Raw genomic sequence first — 22,166 nt, 5'->3', positions numbered from 1 at the left:
CCAACAGTTGCAGTGCTTAACTGGCAGGGATACAGTAAGCTTGTAGACAGATGATGGGCGGAGCAGATTGTCTGGCGCACGGTGCTCGTCTAGCCCCGTCAGGCTCGGTCAGGAGCCTTTGTTGGTCGGCCTTCGTTGAGGATGAGGTGTATATATTGACCCTCTATTGTCATTTTAATGGTGTATTGTATGAATGCAATGCAACAGGAATGTTTTATATGGTAAGATTGTTTGATGAGAGGTTGACAGGGTATTGCATTTGCACTTTAGTATTGTGTTATTAGTCTAAAAGTATTGGTGAATTGTGTATTGAAGAGATGAAGTAAAAATGTGTGAACAATGTTAAATAAACCATTTATTAAATAAATTGGAAGAATGCCTTTCCTGAAAAGGTGTTCGCCTTTGGAAATATGTGTATGAAGCTAAGAGGGTTTTTTCTTCTGTGTCCTGTTAAAAACAAGCATTGACAAAGCCAACAGTTTTGACTTGTGTATAAGTATTCAGCAGTTGGCAGTCATTGCCATTAGTTGGGCAGGTACTCAGACCATTTTCTCACCTGCTACCATCAATTGCCAGTTAATACCACTATGGCTGTGCCTGGCAAGTGCCTTTCCTGTGCTAACACAAAAGCCTAAACTGTTGGCATTGCCAAATGCTTGTTCTTTCTTGGAAGCATCTCTTGAATCACCGAGCATAATAGTTGGTCCCAGCCCAAATCGTAGGGGCCACATCATCACTGCTATTTTGCTGCATTTATTTGCTGCATTTATGTGGGGGTGGGGAAGGGTTTGGGTATTTTTTTTATTCAGGTTAAGGAAGGGGTAGGGTGGCGTAGAAAGGGAATGGGGAGCTTTCCTCATAAAAAGGCTGCTGAAAAATGTGGGGAAACGGCCGCAATGAGTTGGCCACCAACGAGTTGTGCCAGATGCGTGGAGTTTTGCAGATTGTACTTGGTTTAAAATATGTAGAAAGTGCTACAATTTAACAGTTCATCCTGTGATTACGGGAAGAAATATTTTCTGTTTTTTGCCATTGCATTTTCCAATTTGCAGAGAACCAGATAAAATTTCAGAAGTAACTGAAAATCTTCCAAAAGTTGGCCCTCATTCGGACTCCGGGCCTGATCACGACTTCGGCGGTAACCCTTAAATCCGGCGGTAGCACTATTACCGCCGGATTTTAGGGTTACCGCCGAGGTCGTGATCAGGCCCTGAGTCCGAATGAGGGCCAACTTTGGCTGGGGGGAAATCCACCGAAAATTCACGCTATTACCACCGGTGGGGAATCCGCCGGCGGTAAGAGCGTGAATTTTCCCCATTGAGCCCAATGGGGAATGGGGCATTCCCGAATGGGCTCAATGGGGAATGGGGACTTCCAAGTCCGCCCAACTCGTGATCCCGCGCTATTAGCACCGGGGGGTATGGTGGTTGCGCTAATAGCCCCCGCGCTAATAGCGTTAGCGTTGCCACCGAGGTCGTGATCAGGCCCTCAGTCTTTGAAATGCCATGCAACGCTTGTCTCTTCGGTGCAAAACAGTAGAATGATTTCATTGAGTCTGCATGAATATTCATGTAGCTTTCTGGTATCAAGTGCTCCTTCTTCAAACTCCGGTAAAATATTGGCATGGTTTTATGTACCTTCAAATGCACACCACGTGCACATTGGTCAAACAAATGAGTACCCGGCAAGGGACAATCAGATTGTTTCAAATGATCGGATTGGCCCTCGCCGGGTCCTTACCTGCCCGACAAGGCTACGCTCACCGCCATGGTCCCGAGGTTGCTTTTGTGAGTGGCCACCATGGAAAGGGAAAAGGGACTATGTGTAGTCCCCTCTCTCCTTTCCCTGGCAGCCATTTCCTTTGTTCTGATTTGTTGTACCTTTCTTTTTTCAATGGCCTCCATGGAAAAGGAGAAGGGACTACATGTGGTCCCTTCTCCTGTTCCATGGTGGTCATTTTTTTTTGTTTACATTTTTGTTTGTTTTTTCAATGACTGCCATGGACAGGGAGAAAGGTATACGCATAGTCCCTTCTCCCTGCTCCGTGGCAGCCTTTTCTTTCTTTTTTCTTTTTTTAAGTTGCGAAATGCTGACGGTGGTTTCCAACTGAAAAAAAAAAACGACTAGTAGTCTGGTTTTATGCGCCGGAGTACTAATAGAAATAAGCCTGCCTCACTCAAGCCTGTAACTATGGGCCCCAGGCATTAACTGAAGCTTTAATGCGGAAATAATGCACCCCTGCTCTGTGCTTATTGCTTAAGAAAAACCTTCTGCAGGACTTTGTTTCCAGTTTTGCAACCATTATCTGTTTAGGAATGTTCTGCGCAAACTCTTGTGATCCTGAATAAATAAATGCTATCCAAATCCTTTTCGCAATCATACGTTTCCCCGTGCTCCAGGCACTGGGACCGTGCAATCGAACCCACCACTGTTTTGACATCAACATGAAGTGAGTTCTTTAGTACATAACCTGCGGATTAGCTCAGATCAAGATATTCGGCCAACCATTCAGATGGAGAGCATGCACTGCCACTGAGATAGAGACTGGCATTATACTTTAGTCTTCTGGTTCATAGGCAGGCACACAGTGTGTCAACAGACTACATGTTATTCTCTTTGAATCTTCATGGAATGCCGACACTGCTGTTGCGTGTGATGTTAACACCAGTGGCGTCGCTGGGGGGGGCCTGGGGGGCAGGACCATATGCCCCCCCCTGTGCCGCCCCTGCCTAAAACGAGCAGTGACCATGTTCCCCCCTTACATTTGTCTGTGCCCCCCCTACTTTTGTCTTTGGCCCCCTCTGTGCCCATGTCAACATTTCGCGGATATTTTGTTAAAAAGGAGAGTAGAACCCCACCTCGCTATCCGGAGAAGTTGGAGGTTACAAGCACAACTTTAACTACACCTGTCAATTGTGCTGTGAAATTAGTTTTTTAATTATATATGTATGCCACTACATGTTAGAATGACAATGAAATGCATGTATCGTGACAATCGCTGAAGAACATACGCTTTTTACTACTTTGCAGTCACTTATTTTGGTTATAATGCCGTCTTCCATTACAAATATTTTGATGTAATTCAATAATGTTTATTTCAATTTACCGGATTCATTCTGCCGGATAATAGTCTATTTCCTATAACAAACACATTAGAAGAGCCAACAGTTTGGGCTTTACCATGGGCATGGGATAGGCATCTGCTAGGCACTGGCTGCCTACCATGCAAAGTTTCTACATGAAAATGAAATGACATTGTTTACCTTTCTATTTCTAAAGAAGAATACACTTCAGCACGGTTGTGTGTCGGCATGCACTTAGTTCTGACTGCAGGCGTAGTTCTGGTCTGCTGCACTGCAGCGACTCATTACGGCACACTGCAAACTGGGTGCTGCCAAATGCTAAGCACTGTGACCGGAGAAGAGAGGTAGCTTACCTTACTGAGCAAGCACACATGTTGAGATTTTGTGCTTGGCTGTCCAGGGAAATCTGCTAAAAAATTGAGGGCACCTCGTCCTCATACCAGCATCTATCCCATTCTTTCCTGCCAAAAGCTCTCTCTCATCTCTTCCTCTGCCTTCCATTTCCCACCTGGTACTCTCTCGTACTCCTCTTCAGCTAGAAACCTCAGCACCATCTATTACTCTTCTCACACCATCTCTACTTTTATCTCCAAAACTGGAACAGCAGCGCGCCTCAACCTCCGAAATATTTTGAAAATCAGTCACCTCCTTCCTTTCAACACCGCCAAGCATCTCTTAACCAATCTTGTCTTGTCTAAACTGGACTACTGGGCCAGCATCCTCTTTGGTCCCCCCAACTATGCCTAGTTCCCTCTCGACAAGCTCATTAACTTTGCTACCAGGACTCTCTTTGAACTCCCTCACTTCACGCCTACTTCCTCGTACCATCACCAGGCTGGATGGCTGATGATGCAAAACAGGGCCAGATTTAAATGTCTTCTCTTGGTTCACAAATCTATCCATGGTAAGGTACCACTGTATCTATCCTGCTTTATCCAACTGTACAAGTCTTCTCGTAATCTTCGTTCTGCTTCCTCTACTGCTCTGGTGGCCCCTCACACTCACTGTGCTTCCTCTTGTTTCTGCTCCTTCTCTCTTCTTGCTCCACATGCATGGAATTCTCTTAACCCCGACATCCGAGAAACCGTCCACATGGATTTGTTCAAAACCAAACTAAAAGCCTACCTCCATGTCTCAGAGTTACCCTCTTAACCTACCTATCATCTGCCACCTAGCTAACATTTTTCTCTCGCTTCTAACCTGTCTTAACGCTAGCACTTCATCCATTCATCATCATGCTCACCTCCCGAGCACAGCTGTCCATACCACCTACCTGTACTTAGAAATGTCCAACGTTCATTGTCCTTAATCTATGTATGTCTACTTATGTATTGTCCCGGGTGACTGTTCCATTTACTCCCCTCCACGACCTGCTCAGAATGTCCCCCAAACTTATCCTATTGCAAGAAGCTCGCCGATTCCCAGACAATCTGATTTCTTATCCATTGTATGTTCTTTTGTGATCAAAAGAGCATTGTTCCTCCTGTATGTATATAAATAAATAAATACATCTACAGACAGTGCTGCTCCATTCACTGCCAGGGAGGGCTAGTGTCTCTCTAAACTTTCCCCTGGACACCTGTCCAGGCTAAACACTTAGATAGTTCTGGGCAATGATTGAGGGGTCTATGCCCCCTCCTCTAAAACCTATGCTTTCCGAAGCCCAAGCAGCCAAGGTTGCATTCTCCTCTCTGTCAGTCTTGGTTCTTGGCCCTTAGTCTTAAATCTGATATTGGGTGAATTGCAGTTAGTTTGAAAGTACCATGACAAGCAGCTTATTTTTCATTATCGGTAGAAACAGGAAATACTGTTCTAAGGAAAGGCCTGATGCTCCCTGGACATTAAACTAATGTTTGTGCACCTTGGTTTGTTTCTTACACAATAAAGGGCTGGGTTTGCAGTCGGATGACTTTGCAGTACGAATGTTCATGTTCTTTGGAAGCACCACTGTATAAATAAATGTCCTGGGACAGGGCCCTGGAATGTGTAAGTATTGGGTTGCTTTGCACTGATTATACCAAATCAACATAACCTTTAGGAAAGCATGGTTAAGGTTTGTTTATTGGACACTGATCTATATGCAATTTGTAGACATGCAAGTTAGGCTCATACATTGAAGGATGAGTCATTGTCACAGGATAATTGCCCAGTGCCAAGTAAGGTGGGGAAGAATCATTATCCCAAGCAATAATGACCCATTCCGTCGTCTACAAGACTATAAACACATGGAGTTGTGCAACTAAAAGGGAAGTGTTTTTGGGAGAAACAATAAGCACACACAAGTAATTTGTGTTCTTAACTTAATGACCTTAAAACAATAAACTTTACACTGTGTGTGTATCGTTGCTGTTTGTTGGTTGGTTGTTAAATTGTTGAATTGAAGCACACATGCTCCTGCCGTCTTTGCAGAGCTGATTATAATTATTATTAGACTATTTTTCAGGATATTGGAATGAGATCTATATGAGAGATTATGGGCTGCATTCCAAGCATAGTTATTGGCCGACAGGGTGCATATAATGCAATCCATGTGCTAATAAATGTTAATGCAAATCAGTGCACAGGTCCACAAGCATTGGACCAAATATGCATGAGCATTGTAAGCTTCAATGCACTACTCAATCCATGCACTTAAGGATTTCTATGAAGGATAACAGTGAAAACCATGATTTTGTCCTATGTTTACAGAAATTCCTGCTCCTTCAAATCTCACTGCTACGTTGGAAGAACTGTTTCTTGTGACCTGGTCTTGGGATACTGAGGTAAACGCAGACAGCGAGAGGACATGTACACTGGAATATTTGAGCGTTGTAAATGACAAATCGGTAAGCAGCTAATCTATATCATTCCTCAGATCGATCAAATATGAAATGACTGCATGAGTGGTAATGAAATGACTGCATGGCTGTATATCAAATGACTGCTTGGGTGGGGCAGAAACATAGCCTGGACGAAAAAAGTGCAACGGGAAGCAGAGGCTTCTCTGTGCTAGGGTATTCCCAAACTACGCCAAACCGAAACCTTCAGCCGGGCTCCGCAGTGTTGAAATTGGAACTTCTTGAATTTGTGGGAGTAACTGAAGAGCTACTTTGGCGTACGTGTATTTGTCTGTTGTTTATGAATGAAAGAGGACTGTTTTGTAAGAGCATAGCATTTTGTTTTATTTTAGGTGGTTTGATTATTTCATGTCTTGTTTCTGTCTTCAAGTGCTAATTGTTGTTGTTATTTGGTTGCTGTCGTTTTTTTGGACATAACTATTTTTTGACATGTCATTTGGAGGTACATAAGCGTAATCAGTTGTATTCCGGTACAATCCAGGTGGTGTGTACCCTGGACAAAGCTTTGTCGCTGATTTCATTGGTGAAAACCTTTTGTCTGGTGTGAAAAATGCTTGTGCCCAAATGTAATCCTTGAGATTTACTTATGGTAACTGCATACATTTGTGTATTGAGGAACAGTTTTCTTGTTACATAAATTTCTTTTAGAAGCGGGAAGTGTACACTTTCTGAATTCATGCTCTGGGCCCCTTCATTGTATCACATTTGATTTTAAGTGTTTTAGTAGACACATTGTTGCTATGTTTTTTAAGTCTAAAATGTTACCCATTGCACAATTTTTCTATCAATTCCAGCTGTTCTTTATACGGTTTGTTCTAAATTTTGAAATGTTCTGTGGACTTCCTCATTCATGTTCTTGTTAAACCAGGGGCCTCATTGCGAGATTGGTGGCAGTCATGGCGCTATTTGCGCCTTGACTGCCACCAATAACTGGTCCGGCACTGTTGTTGGTCAATGGGGACTTACCGGTCCATTCCGACCTTGGAGGGACCGGTAAGTCCCCATTGACCAAACCATTCCCCATTCCCATTTGAGCCCGATAGGGCTTAATGGGAATGGGGAGGGCGCAAATAACGGGCTTGCGAATGGCAAGCCCGTTATTTGCGCCCTAGTCCCCTAACGGGACCCGTAAGGGATGTTTGGTCCGACCAAACGTCCCTTACGGATCCCGTTAGGGGACCTCGGAATCGGGCGATAGGGGATTACCAGCACCGGTCTCCTTACCGGTGCCCGGTATCTCCTACCGCCCGACTCGGAATGAGGCCACAGGTCTTTGAATTTATCCAACAGCTTTGAATGCAATTATAGGTTGATGTTGGTTTTCGATCATTTAATTTCCGTTTTGCACTGTCTGCACTTGGTATTTATATATGATGCGGCAACATTTTGTCTTATAATGTTTTGGTAAGGTGATTATGTAAGAGCACCTTTTCTTCCTCTGTTACTTTTCTAATTCAAATGTCTTTCAGTATGTTTCCATAATGTTAATGTTTGGACTGCCGCATTTGAGTTAGCTCAAAGTACTCAAAAAGTACATATATAATTATGTTGCCTGGGACATTACCGGATGTGGTAATGCCCCCCTAGCAAGGGGCTTATTGCTATTAGTACCCCAGGCCGTTGGATTGAGGTACTAAAAGCAACTTTCTTCAGTTGCGAGACACAGCGTTTCGCAACTGAAAACATTAAAACATAAAAAAATTGCTGTCATGGAAGAAAATGCCATTCCATGGCAGCCATTGAACAGAGTAAAAACAAGTAAACAAATAAGATGGCCGCCATGGAACGAGAGAAAGGACTACGTGTAGTCCCTTCTCCCTTTCCATGACGGCCATTAAAAAAATAGGGAAAAAAGGTAAACAAAGAAAATGGCCACCATGATAAGGGAGAAGGGACTACACATAGTCCTTTCTTCCATTCCATGACGACCATCTTATTTGTTTAATTGTTTTTATTGTTTTCAATCTCTACACCGCTTGGATCACCGTGGTCTAGCATTTAAATTTGAGGATATGCTATTTGGACTGCATTTCTATTTTCAGAATATTATATTTTAGGCTTATCCATGTAATATGGACACTGTTATTACATAAACTGGTGCCAATAAATCTAGCAATGGCCTCATGAGTCTCTCTTCTGCTGATGTGTCTTTCTATGTAATATGCATTTGAATTACTGTAATTAAGACCTTTTGAGAGAATACTTCTTAAAATACATCCTGCAATCTTCCCAGGTGGGTTTTAGACATGGCTTCTCGACTATTGATCATTGTTTTACTCTGAGCTCTATTATTAACAAATAGTGTAAAGTCGGGGTGTGGAGGGCACTATGTATGCTGCTTTCCTTGATCTGGAGAATGCATTTGATTCGATCATTGGGTGTACATTATGGCATAAGCTGGAAGCCAGGGGGGTGCTGCAGGATTGATTCAAATTCTATTTTGTTATAGCTATACCAAAGCGGCAGTACGGTACTCAGGTGGCATCACCCCTTATATCAACACCAACCAAGGGGTAAAACAGGGCTGTCCCCTAGCTCCATTGTTGTTCTTACTGTTTATATCAGACTTCGACCTGAGCAGTGTGGACCACAAGCTCCTACTCTCCAGGTTTGCAAAGGTGGTGTATAGTGCTCTACTGTATGCGGACGCCGCAGTGATCCTGGGACTCACCGCTGGTACCCTCAATCTGGATTTATCATATGCCAATAATCTCTTGGAAAACAATTAACTCAATTTAAATAAAACCAAAACCAAAATCATGATTTTTGGCAAGCACCCTAAACCTAGAAGCTGGAGTATAAAAGGAGTACCGTTAGAGGAAGTTGATTCCTATCTGTATCTGGGCATAATGTTCTCTCGGACTGGTCGGTGGGCTGCTCACACAAAACATCAAGCTGAAAGGGTACTGAGATTTGACCATCAGCAAGGGGCACGCAGATTGGATAAGTGTTTGAACGTATATAAACTGAAAGTAGAGTCACTAATGCTCTATGGAAGTGAAGTGTGAGGATACCAGGATTATAAATGTCTGGACGTTGTACTGAACAGGTTTCTGAGACAATTACTCAGGCTCCCGCCTGGCTGCACAAGTAGCGCACTAAGGATTGAGCTTGGACTTCAGAGAGTGGAACTCTTAGCACAGTGCAGATTGTTATCCTATTGGTGAAAACTTACATTAGGTTTTGCAAATAACTTTAATGTGGCTACAGGCTTCTTGGAGATGGAGGCCTCAGAAGGCATGGCCACATATGAGTGGTACAGGTCTGGGCACAGCCTTCGGCAGGAATTCTTGTCAGCAACTGGTAACAACCCAGTGAAGGGACCCTAAAGCAAGCCAATGCAAGCATCCATACCTGGACTAAGAAAAAGGCCTTAGTGAAATCAAAATGTTGACCCTCTTTGGCCTGGTACACAGATCTGAAGAATGTATATATTTGGGCCCTTGCCCTATAGTCAAGTTAAATTCACCAGCAGGTAGGAGGTTGTTAATCTTGGCCCACCTGAATTTACTACCACTGTTTAAAAGGTTGAGATGGATGGATGAAGGTGTCATGTAGATGCTGATGTAACATGGGGGTGGACGAGGACCTGCCTCCTTTTCTTTTGATTTGCCAGCAGTATCATAAAGAGAGGATGGAATGTCTAAATCCATACTTCAAAGGCAATCATGTTAGGTTTCTCAAGGAAGGACACCCAATTTAGCTGAATTTATAACCAGCGCCGTAAAGTCGAGACGGTATATTTTGCATGAAATACGACATTAGAAGCCTTGTGTGTTTTATGGGATTGGAGTTAATTTGAATGTTTGTGAGTTTTAATCATATATATTGTGGGTGATGGCCAATTATTTTAAATTTGGTTCTACTATGTTATTGTTTATTCATGTGTGTTAATGTTTTTCTGATCTTGTTGTTAATGATGAAAACTGAAAAAAACTTTTGATTGATTGACTTAAATGTTTTATCCAGTGTGATAAGTGGAGATATCAAACCCAATTATTATTTACTGACGGACAGCCCTATGGTGAATGTTCTCTTTGTACATTATATCTTCGAGGTAGGTTACATCTACCTTCATACTTTCAATCCTGCTTTTAGCTACATGTAGTATAGCGTACAAACAGGAAAGTTATTTTTGTCAAAATTACAATTTTTATAATGTTCATAAATCAGTTATCATAAGCGGTAAACTGTTGCACATGAGTAGATCTTTGATGTAGGATCTCAAAGTATTATACCCTCAAGCTTTCTAATGGTATGTCCCCCTAAATATTTTATCCGATTAAGCCATGAGGGAGTCGAACTGCAAATCCCAAACCATCACTTCAGTTTTATCTTTAAGTCTTCAGACCCAGCAACTATGCTGAACTGGCTGATAAGTCTTTCTAGCCGGCTTCTAGTTTTGTAAATTCCACCTGTGATCAAAGAGGATGGGTGACATGTGTCAGCCCTGTTTTGCCCCTCTGTTTATATTTACCTCTTGGGATAAAGGATTATAAATTACAATCCTTGCACTTGTGCCAGAATAATGTGACTTAGTCAAATTAATGATTATCACCGTACACCCAAAACCTCCCAGCGTATCCCAGAGAAAACTCAAATTGACGTGATTAAATGCTTTGTTTGCAAGTTGATAAGAAGAATAGCCAAAATCCTGACCTGTTCTTGAGTGATGCTATCCCTGGTTCCCATAAGGAAGTGATCTAGCTCTGCCAGATGTCTATTTGGAATGAAACTCCTTTGTTCTTTATGTACTAGATCGCCTATTATTATTCACATTCTATTTGCCAAAAATGTCCCCAAGAATCTTCACATTCTGATTTAGGAGGGATATTGGCTGATAACTGCTACGATATTTAGCATGCTTCCCAGTTTTCAATATTGGTGTGATAAGTGTACGCATGATGCTGGGGTCTTACCTGCCAGCAATATCATGTTAAATCGTACTAAAGGAATAGTTGATAGAATATTCATCCAACATTAAAATAATTCCACTGTAGACCTTCGGATCCTGGTGTTTCTCCGATTTTAAAGATGTAATAATCTCAGTGATTTCTGTTAATGCGATTGACACTTAAGTCATACCTCTCTATAAATATATTTTTTTCTTACTGTTTTATTCTCTGTTTTCACCTCCTCTCCCTCCTCCCTCTCTCTTCCCGCCCTCCTTTACTTTTTTCTATGCACTTACTCTATCAGCATTGTCCCTGGACCTAGTATGATAGCCACACAAGTTTGTCTCTTACCCCCTGCCCTTTACTTGTTTCCCCCCCTCCAGCACTATCTGAAATGTCATCAGGCCTAGTACAATAGTCGCTTGTTTTGTTCCCCACCCTCCTTTTTCCTCCCCCCTCCCTCACCTCTTGTTAATCTAAGACTCTACCAGAAATGTTGTCAGGCCTAGTTGTTGTTCATGTCCTGTAGGAATGTCATTGTATTTTCCCTGGTTCCCTCCATTGCCGTGAAGCACTTTGAAACACATTGTGTATAGGCGCTATATAAATAAACTATCATATCATATATCTATGGACTGATGTGATTTTTGGAAGATCTGGATGACTCCAAAAAGCATGAGATTCCTTACTGTTATATTTGAATCCTGATCTTACAATTTCACATGAAATAGCTGGAATGCTTTTTAATTATTTCAGTATCTCATGAACCTATTTCAGCATTGACTGGACATTATACCTCTTTAATGTAATTGGGTGTTTTATCTGCTTTGCTTTGTTTAAAAACCTTTATTTAAATTGACAAATTACGAGTACAGCAGTGAGACAAGATTGTCATGTGAATATTAAATATACATTGCGTCAGTATTGGCATCTTAGACAGTTCACAGCACATATGTCTACAGCAGCTAAGGATCAGTGAGAGACTGTAACAGGTTACAACAGTGGTACATTCATTGGTCAGATTCCTCACAAGCGAGGTAAGAGCGGAAGTCCACCAAGCTGTCTCTAGGTCTGGCTGCCCTAGGAAGAGTTTGAGCAAATTGATCCTCATTCTCCTGTGCCCAAGTCAATGCTGTCAGCCATTCCTTCACTGAAGGAGGGGGGCCTTATTTTTCCAGTTCAGAAGAATGGTTCTTTTTTCTATCATGCAACCCATATTCACAAACGTTCTATGACATTTACTCAGGATATTGGCCCACAACCCAAACAGTGCCCCGAGCGAATGTTTCTCCAGTGTGGTGCCCACCACCTCAGACATGATATCTGGTGTGCCCTTCCAGTAATCAGCTAATCGGGACATCCCTAAAGCTTATGTATGTGATCTGCTGATGCAGTGTGGCATCGGCGACAGTAGTGCTCTGTTGGTGGGGACATTTTCGAAAGCTTAGCGGCTGTATAATATAGTCTGTAGTATTTTAAACTTCATGAATTTAAACCTGAAATTGAAAGAGACCCTCTTAGCGTGAGCACACATGTGTGACCATTGGGCATTTGAGAGTTCTAGTTCCATTTCTTCGAACCAGCGGGCTCGTGCTCGCACGGGTGGGAGGGCTTTCATGTTTTCTTGTATCATTCTGTCAAGGGAAGATAGTATGTGTCTACAGTCCCCAGAGTTTGCTATATACGCCACAATAGGTGTTTTAGCTGGATCGCTGGGGTAAACGGGCCATCGGGATGACACCGCAGAGCGGATTCTGTAGTACTGAAACTGTTCTCCCCCTGTACCCTCATGTCCAGGTTTCCAGGACTGTGATGTAATAAATTCCCCATTGGGGAACAGTTCTGCCAGCCCTCTGTGTCCCAACCCCTCCCACCCTGCCTGGATTGCCTTGTCCCGCAGTGGTTTAAGCTCAGGGAAATTCCAGAGTGGTAGCCACTGGTAGAATGGGTGTTCGGCCCCTGTGAGTATAAACATGAGTGCCATGCTCCAGCGTGGAGGCGGCGGGGTCTATTGGGGAGTCGTCCCTGTACTGGCGGTCGAGTACTGGGGTTTTAAGGTCAGTGCATCCAGCAGCCAGCGCTTCCAGCCTGAAATGGGGGGGAGGTTGCTCCACAATGTACCAATATGAGGAGAATTGTGCCTGGGCAGCCAACCAATAGATTTCTAGATGTGGTGCCGAGAACCCACCCTTCTCATATGGGGGAGTTAGTTCCACACATTTCTTTCAGACCGCCCCATAGTGCCACCGAAAGTGGGCGAGGAAGGAGTGCAGTTTGGTGAAGTACGGTTTCCCGGGCCAGATTGGGACCTTAGTGAAGATATACAGTAATGTAGATAGTAGTGTCATTTTGATTAGGGAGAGTTTGGCTGCACTGGAGAGAGGGAGGGATTGCCATTTTTGCATTTTATGTTCGATTACCACGCTGGCGGCATCGTAATTGTCCTTTAGTAACGTAACATGTGTTCTAGACACCATCACCCTCAGGTATTTGATGTGGTCAGGTGCCCATCGCAAGGGGAAAGGACCTTGATATTCTTGAGTGTTATCCGTGAGAGGAAATATTTCCGATTTCGAGAGGTTAATAGTAAAGCCGGAGAATTCCCCAATATGTGCTATATCGTGTACAATGGGATCCAGGTTAATGTGGGGGTCCCGGACATGTAGCAACACATCATCGGCGTTCAGTGATATTATCTCAGATGGTCCCTTTAGGCGTATTCCCTTTTGTCTGTGTCGTTCTCTGTTAAAGTCCGCCATGGGTTCAATGGGCAGAGCGAACCATATGGGGGAGAAGGGGCAGCCCTGTCGGGTGCCTCTTCCAAGCTGAAATCATTTGGATAAACAGCAGTTAACAAGTACTCTAGCTACTGGTTGTGTATATAGTAATTTGATGTACCGTATCATGTTCGGACCGATCTCCATCTTTTCCAGGGCCACCCACAGAAATCCCCACCAAACCATATTGGAGGCCTTTTGCACATCGATGGTAACCGCCACTGCCCGTGGTTGGGGTTTCATTCTAGCTATGACATTGAATAGTCTCTTAATATTTAGTGAGGTCGATCTTCTGGGGATGAACCCGGCCTGGTCCGGGTGGACCAAGTGCAGCATCAGGGGCAGTAGGCGGTTTGCCAATACGTTGGCAAATATTTTGGTATCCATGTTCATAAGTGATAGAGGCCTGAAGGAGCCACACTGGTTACCGGGCTTGTCTTGTTTGAGGAGTACCGTGATTACGGCCTCACGTTGTGAGACAGGGAGTAGTGTCCCCCAGGGACTCTTCCCACACGTCAAGGAGAATAGGGGCTATCGCTGCTGCATATTCACAATAGAATTCTGCAGTTAGGTCATCAGGGCCAGGGCCTTTCCCTTTGGGCAAATTGGAGATTACACTCATGATTTCTTCAAGGGTGATGGGGCTGTCAAGCGCCGTCCGCGATTGGGAGTTGAGGCGTGACAGTGGAATGCCCTCCAACAGTGCATGAATGACCTGATCGCTTCAGGCGGCCCTGCGGTATGTAGCTTTTTGAAGAAATCACGGAACACCCCCACCACATCGGCATCTGTCCACTTAACATTGCCCTCCTCATTGAGAATAGAGTCTACCAGGGACTGCTCCCGATCCACCCGCACCGGCCTCGCCAGCGAATTCCCGGGTCTGTCTCCTTCCCTGTATTTCTTGGCCGCCATAGGGCGGGTAAAATAGCGCACCTCTCTCAACACGTGTGCTTGTAATGTATCGAGTTCCGACTGTATTTGCAGTAGGATTTGTGGGCTAGGGACTGAGAATATTCAGTCTTGAGTTTCTTAAAGGTCGCTTCTGATTTCTCTAGGTCCATTCCTATACACATGAGCACCCCAGCTTCCCTGGATATCGCCATCCCTCTAATATAAACCTTAAAGGCCTGCCACCTGACTCTGTGGGAAGGACACTCGCCTTGTTACTGGCCAGAAAGTTATCAATGTCTGCCTTAATTTCAACGTGGAATACAATGTCGTCCAGCGTGGCTGACTTGAACCTCCATGTGTGACTACTATGTCTGCCACCCAAATGTAGCGTCAAGGATACCGGGGAGTGATCTGAGAGTGTGCAGGGTCTAATGTCTTTGTCCGTGATTTTACTCATCGGTAAGCCAGAGATTAGGAACATGTCAATTCGGGATGCCATATCAAGGACAGAAGAATAAAAAGTGTAGTCTCTGGTCAGTAGGTGCATGATCCGCCATGGGTCGCAGAGGCCTAGTGCCTCTATCATGGAGTGCAGCCTCCGGGCGGCTCTGGGCTGGGGTCTGGGCGTAGGGTTGGTTCTGTCAAGTGAGCAATTTAATATCAGGTTCAAGTCCCCCACCCCCCAGAGCACGGGTAGACCCACGTATGTAGATAACAGCCTCTCTAGCTTCTCAAAGAATTTGGGGGAGTCAATGTTCAGGCAATATGTATTAACAAGGATAATTTCAGTGCCTTCCATTATGCAGTGAAGCACTACATATCTCCCATCAGGGTCTATATGAGCTTTTATCCCCACAAAGTGTAGATTCTTGTGTACAAGTGTTATAACTCCCCTGGATTGGGAGGAGAAGGTGTATAGAATCTGTTCTTCCCCCAGGTAGGGCCATGCTGCGACAGACCCCGTACCTGGCATGTGTTTCTAGTAAAAAGAAACACGTTTGCTTTGTGTTGCTGTGCGTACAACAGTATCTTGCGTGTCTTGCCAAATTTGCCCAGCCCCTGGACATTCCAGCTCAGTATTTTAAGCTGTGTGCCATGCCTGATGCAAGTCAATCACTTTTACTTGGTGCAGTGTATTAGCGCCATGTGTAATGTATTTTGAGATTGTCCTCCCAGCATACTCAATTGCCAATTGTTTTACAGTTTTCACCCCCTCGCTTCCCCAACGGGTGCAACGGGCGCTTGAACTTAGACTGGCTAGCGGCTGAATAACGCTGCCCGGACTTCCCACCCCCACTGCTATCTTCATCCTAGCTGTGCCTCTACCCAACCCTCCCCCATCCGCAAACTCGCCCGCGGTCCGGTCACCAGGGGTGTATTTAATCTGTAACACACACATAGCAACTGCAAAGGGGAGCGCTGTTGCCGCACGGCCTTAAGTGTTGTAGATGGGGTGCATTACCCGCATGTGTAGCATAGAGAGGCAGCAATTACACCAAGGCGCTACTATCAACCCATATTTCATCAGTGATCCATGGAAAAGGACCAAAACATATGAACCCTACACCATCAATCCGATTGGTGTCCTTCAGTCGGATCAACGGCTGAATCTTCCAGGGGTACATGTGCTTCTATAAATTTCACAGCCTCGCTCGGGACCGTGAAGAAGTAGAGTTTGCCCCCGGAAGTGGAGCTTCAGATGTGCTGGAAACAGCATTGCATATTGGATGTTTCGCTCCCTAGGCATTTTCTTCATGCCAATACATTGGCATCTTTTCTGTTGCACTGTGATAGAAAAATCTGAGAAGAACCGGATGGTCTGGGAGCCCAGCCTCAGTTCCTTCTTCTGTCGGGCTAGACGGAGGATATGATCCCTATCACAGTAACTTAATACATTAGCGATTATCGGCCTAGGAAAGTCTCCCGGTTTGGCCCGGGGGCTAAAGCGTGATGGGCCCGTTCCACTGCGAAAAAGGGGGAGATGTCTGGTTCCCTAGGAGATCTTTGAGTAGGTTCTCGATTGCCAGCTCCATTTTCCCAGTGAGTGCGTTTTCGGGGACCCCAACCATCCGAATGTTTCTTCGTGAGCGGGACTTGAGGTCATCACACTTGTGCTTTACGTATTTCATGTCCCTGGACAGGATGTTGACAGTATCCTGGAGGGTGTGCAAGCTATCTTCATTAGCACCATTTCTGGTCTTGGCCCATGTAATCCGGGCTCCTTCGTGGGTCAATTGAGATCTCATTGATGCCACGTTTGCCGTGATATCATCAGGTTTTCATTAACGACTGCATACCCTTTCGCCATAGCCCCATCATGCTGGTTAGGTCCGGGGCGGGGGGCAAAGAAGGATTTGGTGGAGGGGTTTCCAGTTGGAGCTGGGGTGAGTGACCGTGTTCAGGTCTGGGTGTGGACCTCATGAATTTATCCATGGCTCCGGATTTCTTCCTGCCCCCGGCTCCATTGGGTATGTCTGGTGTAAGGGGATCTCTATAAGAGGCAGGTCTATAGTGGAAAGGAGGTCTCAGACCAATGTGTGGGCTGTAGTCTCACAATACTTGGATAGCCACTGCTGATGGGCGCAGTTGTCTCTAGGGCAGAAGAGCTGTAATGGAACTTCCAGTGCTTTGCGGTGCACCTGCCAAGCAGCTCCGCCCCCCCCCCGTCCTCGGGACCGGGTTATGATGCAGAACCTTGTGTTAGGCTCAGTATGGCCGGGCATATTGTCTCTTAACAGACTTGTCGAGTTTGGTGTGTGGTATAGAGGGGTGGGGCCCGGTGGTCAGTGCACCCCCACTGAGGCAGTGGATCCAGGACACCAGAGGGCAGCGCAAGAGGCAGCCAAATGGATCCTGATGTGGACACCCCACACATATTCCTGAACGTGTTGTGCCTCCTGGAAGAACTGTAGCAGAGGCAGGGCTGGTTCCCTTTGTGCCCTGTGGCATCAGTTGCCAGGTGCTTTAGAAGATCGCCATACCAGCAGGAGCAATTCAATGTCCCATCAACAGTTGTGGGCGTGGGTTTATGTAGTAATGCAGGGCAGGGTCCACCCTGCATGTACGGGGAGCTGCAGCCTGAGGTCCCCTGCGCAAAGTGCTGTAGGCCAGACTCTGAGGCTTGGTGTGCCACTCCGCAGGAGGAGAAGCTATAATGGCATGTCCCCTAGCAAGGGCTTAGTATATTCACCCTGCTGGAGGAGTAGTTGTATGTGTTGAACTCCACACACGGGTTCCCAGATCAAGACAGAATGAAGAGGATGTTCCGTCCATGTGGTGTTCTAGGAGCTCTGTACCTGGTGCACCCTGCAGCAGGCTTCGTAATGCTCCGCCTCCGTCGTGTGTCCATCTCGTCTCCACATGCTGATCTGCCGATGGCTGGGGCTCGCGAGACAGGAGGCAGCACAGATCTGCTGGAGTCTCTTCTATGCTGTACCTTCCCAGGCAGTGTAGCGAGAGCGCAGCCTCTGCTATGGTCGGCTGCTGGAGCACAGCCACCAGTGTCCTCGATCAGGGCACAGCTCGCAAGCTCACCAGCTGAGCCGCAGCACCACGTCGTAGCTTGGCCTCACTGGCACCCGTGGGGCCGCTGATGTCGACTGGCGAGGGAGCGGTGGATGGTAGAAGGAGGCCAAAAGGTGACGCCGGCACCCCCAGCAGGGAGTTGGAATGCGAGCAGGGCGGCCTGCGTAGTCCTCTCACTTCTCACACGGGTCGACCCTCTCACGCAGTGGAGGAGAGCTCGGCACCCAGGCCTTTCCAGCCCCTGCAACTCGGTCCGGTATGTCACAGATATTTCTGCAGCCTGGACCTGGAATATCAGCGGATTTGGAGGTTGTGGAACGCTGCATTATCAAGGATCGTCAGCCGTGGGGCGGAGCTATTACACCAAGCAGCCATTATCTTAGGCTGCTCAACAGCGCCCCTATCTGCTTTGCTTTTCGTTGCTAAAATCGAAACAGTCTTTTCACTATATTGAAATATTTTATTCCTATGGGCGTCCAATTTTTTAAATAGTTTTGTCCATAAAACATATGTTGATAGGAGTGCCTCACATTGACTTATCTCCACCTGTAAGCACTGCATTTATTAATTCTTAGTCCAAATTACAGATACCTTTTCTAACTTGGTAATAGTTAGCTTTTCAGCTTTTGTTCAAATGAAACATTCAGTCCATGCTACTTGTTTATGAGCTTTATATGCATCCCATGCCGATATAAATGGAGCTGACATACTATTAATGATGAAAAATTCATACCCGTGTAACATTGAGTCGAGACCACAGTATTTTCTTGCCTAATGCCCATCTTCCTTCTGTCGAGTAGTTTGACAATTGTTCTATTTGCAGCGGGTATACTGTTGTGAAATGCCAACATGCATAATTTATAATATTTCTACTACTCGACGTCTGGCTGCTCGGGATCCAGTTCCTGCTCATGATGCCCTCCACGACTGCTAGGGATGGGATGCAGCCTTCTCCTCCTAGTGGTGTCACACTTGCGGCTGGACACTTCCCACCAGTGTCGTTAGTCTCCTAGTGGTGTTTGGCCAGGATAATATGCACCTCCTGTCTGACGTTGTTTATCCACTTCTTGATGTCATTGGTGTTCCAAGGATGGAAGGAAATAATCACAGTCTTGTCCCAGAATGTGTGTAAAGCTGGCCCCTCTTTCTGATGGATGTTTGAAACCTGAGGGGCCGAAACAGCCATGGTGCCTTCTAGACCAATTCATCTGCCAAGACAGCAGCCTACTGCAAAACTATAGCCTGGGCAGCTGCTCATTGCCTTAACTGCATTGTGTTCTCTCCCCTGAAGGTGTTCGTCCAGCCATTTGGATGGATAGCAGCAGGAAATGAGTGATTTAAATGTGATTGTGTTTCCACCATGCCGCTTCATTCTTTCCTGTTTCTGATGCATATGGTAGCAGTCTTTTTCCATCACCGCTTACATATTGTCGGATGTATTGCAGGTGCAAAATTACTTTTACTGCTCATGCAGTCGTAAAGCCCTAATTGTGCGGTGACCCTCAGATTATAGCTTGCAGTAACCTTAATTTGGACAAAAGATAACGAGGGCCCTAATCTTCATGGAGAAATTGAAATTGTGCATGTATTTGTCAAAAACACATTCACCTTGTGTTGTAATTTTCCAGGTCATGTTGATGGGTGATATTTATATGCTGTACTTAGTGTACGTCATCTTTTATGTATGCACACTTACCTTGAAGTGGCTGGAATCAATTAGTAGTAAAAACAAATGCCCATAACTAGTATTTTTTTATATGTGTGGATAAAAGATAGGAACGAAAATGCAGAGGATGGATGGCGACAATGTGGGACAACTTGTTTTTTTTAAGATTTCATGGTTGTTGGATCTTCTCACAATAAACTAGTATTTCTTTATTCCCATAGGAACAGAGTATGGCTACTGTGCGCAGGGACACCCCACATAATCTAAACGATGAAATGTGTTTTAAAGTCAAGTCAGTATGTGGCAACCTCACTGAGAGCGAGTGGGTAGAGCGCTGTTTCTATCTTCTGAAAGGTAAGCTATGCCCATGTTTCAATGCACATTTTATATTATGGCACCAAATCGCCAAGGATCAAAATGTAGATCTGATCATCAAGAGCTAAAAGCAGCTCCTGGGAATCAGAGACATCAGGCTGTAGACCGTCCCTACCAGTGGCACCCCACAAATCTTACATTTACATGAGAGGCAAATGTTGCATTTGTGCATGGTATATATGCTCCATTATGCTTTACATGTTCTTTAGATGTGCCCAATATTGCACTTTAAACACATTCACAAACATGGTGTTAATATTATATAGATATTTTGTTTGGCGCCAGTGGACCCCGGATGTCAATAGTAGCTCCTGGTAGCTTTTGGTGCCGAACTACTGAGGTTCTCCTAGGCTGTAAACTGGAGCTAAATAGCTTCCAACTCCCATTGGTCTCAAACCTGACGACGTTTAAGTTGCTTGCCTTAGGACATATTGCAATATTAGCATAGTACAGAACTGTCCGGCTAAAAGGCAGAGAGAACATGATTTAAGTAGAGAATCAAACTGTGCCTGGTGTAGCATAGTAGGGTAGTGAATTTGCAACCGACCCAAGGCAATGCGGCTAGTAATTCTCAACCTGATTATTTTGAAAGGGTGGTGATAAGGAATAGGGAGTGACCTCGGTAGCGAAATTAAGTGGAATTGGACAGGCCAGGATCCAAAAAGAGATGGGAGAGAGGAGGTCAAGAATGGCTATGGAGGCTTGGTTTGGTACCTCTCTTGCTTATAATAACAGTGTCCGAATGTGAGGATCTGTCAGAGTCTATATGAGACGGGTTGAAAAAAACAGCTCAGTAAATAAACAGCCCCATTCACATTGGATAGGAATTAAAATATACTGGGCCTCATTATGAGGCTGGCGACCACGGAATGAACGGTGCTGGTAAGGTACCGGCACTGTTCATTCCGGGCGGTCACATTACGAGTTTGCTCGCGTGTGGCGGTATGCACGTCTGGGCCAGACCAGACGTGCATACCGCCACCCGCGAGCAGACCGGGATGCTAACAACGGACCCGTCATTAATGGGTCCGTTGTTAGCATCCTCCCCATTCCCATTGAGCCCTATTGGGGCTCGAATGGGGATGTACCGGGTCCGGGTCCCGAGAAAAGGGAATTACCAAGCCCACAAAAGTCGGAATGGCCTAGTAATTTCCTTTTTTCGGGACCCGGACACGAGTTTCGAGGCAGCCATGCCACTAAGAACGGCATGGCTACCTCCAAACTCGTAATGAGGCCCACTGAGAAGAAAATAAAATTGCAATGAATGATGAATTCTATGAAGGAGACACCTAGGATTCAAAATTAACCAATATGGCCTATGAAAGCTAACCATTGCTTTAATGATCTCATTTATGATAGAATAAATAAGCAGGTTGATGTGTTAATGGAAACAGGGCGAGATTTAGGAATAAATGAACTAGCAACAACCTTATGGAAATAACCAAGTCTGTAGAAGCTCATAAAAAAGCTGCAAAATATCCGTAATGCATCTGTTCTTCTTCAAAGTTGCGAGTGGTCTTCACTGCAATTTCAAAGGTTACTAGAAAATGGGCAGCATTACAAGACATTCTGTGCAGTATGATATGATAGGTTATTTATAAAATGCTTAATATCCAGAGGTTTTTAAGCGCGGACATGGGGATTGCACCCGTGTCTTGCTTCCAAGGCGAGCATGTTGCCCCTGAGCTCTCCTCCCGAGACGAAGGAGGTCTATTCAGGATGACTCTCCATCCATGCATGCAGAGCTTGTATCCTGTAGGGCTACTCCACAGCGCAGCTTATATTTCTCACACCAATGCAATCCCATTTCTGAAAAACCAAAAGGTCCTCTGTCCAACATAGTGACTCAGGGGATGGTGAGACCTAGCAAGAACTAACCCAGTAATGAATCCACTGCTGACTCTGACTGGCAGGCAGAGCCAGTCATGTCTGTTCTCTTCCCTTCACATAGATCACACAAGGAGTCACTAATGGCCATGTGTATGAAGCATATATCTTAAGGAGAATCACAGTGAAAGAAGGCATTTAGGTTTCTGTAAACTGTGTCGCCTCTTCGGTTCTGCCTCCCAATGGGTAGGTCACCGTTGCCAGATACAGATATATGCAGCTCCAAG

General features: G+C 45.1%; 1 protein-coding gene across 2 annotated transcripts in view; it reads left to right on the top strand.

Moving 5' to 3' along the window:
- Positions 1-22,166, top strand: part of IL13RA1 (interleukin 13 receptor subunit alpha 1) — a 441,624-nt gene that overhangs the window by 129,067 nt on the left and 290,391 nt on the right. The window contains exons 2-3 of one of the 2 annotated variants that reach the window (XM_069612844.1): positions 5,772-5,908; positions 19,899-20,031. In XM_069612844.1, the coding sequence (XP_069468945.1) occupies positions 5,772-5,908; positions 19,899-20,031 (270 nt within the window). The remainder of the gene's footprint in view (positions 1-5,771; positions 5,909-19,898; positions 20,032-22,166) is intronic. The other variant, XM_069612845.1, reaches the window with a different exon arrangement.

Source organism: Ambystoma mexicanum, chromosome 5p (genome assembly GCF_040938575.1).
Source record: "Ambystoma mexicanum isolate Mex_15411 chromosome 5p, UKY_AmexF1_1, whole genome shotgun sequence".
NCBI lineage: Eukaryota > Metazoa > Chordata > Amphibia > Caudata > Ambystomatidae > Ambystoma > Ambystoma mexicanum.
Note: the sequence above shows the minus strand (reverse complement) of the source record. Positions and strands in the feature narration are given on the sequence as shown.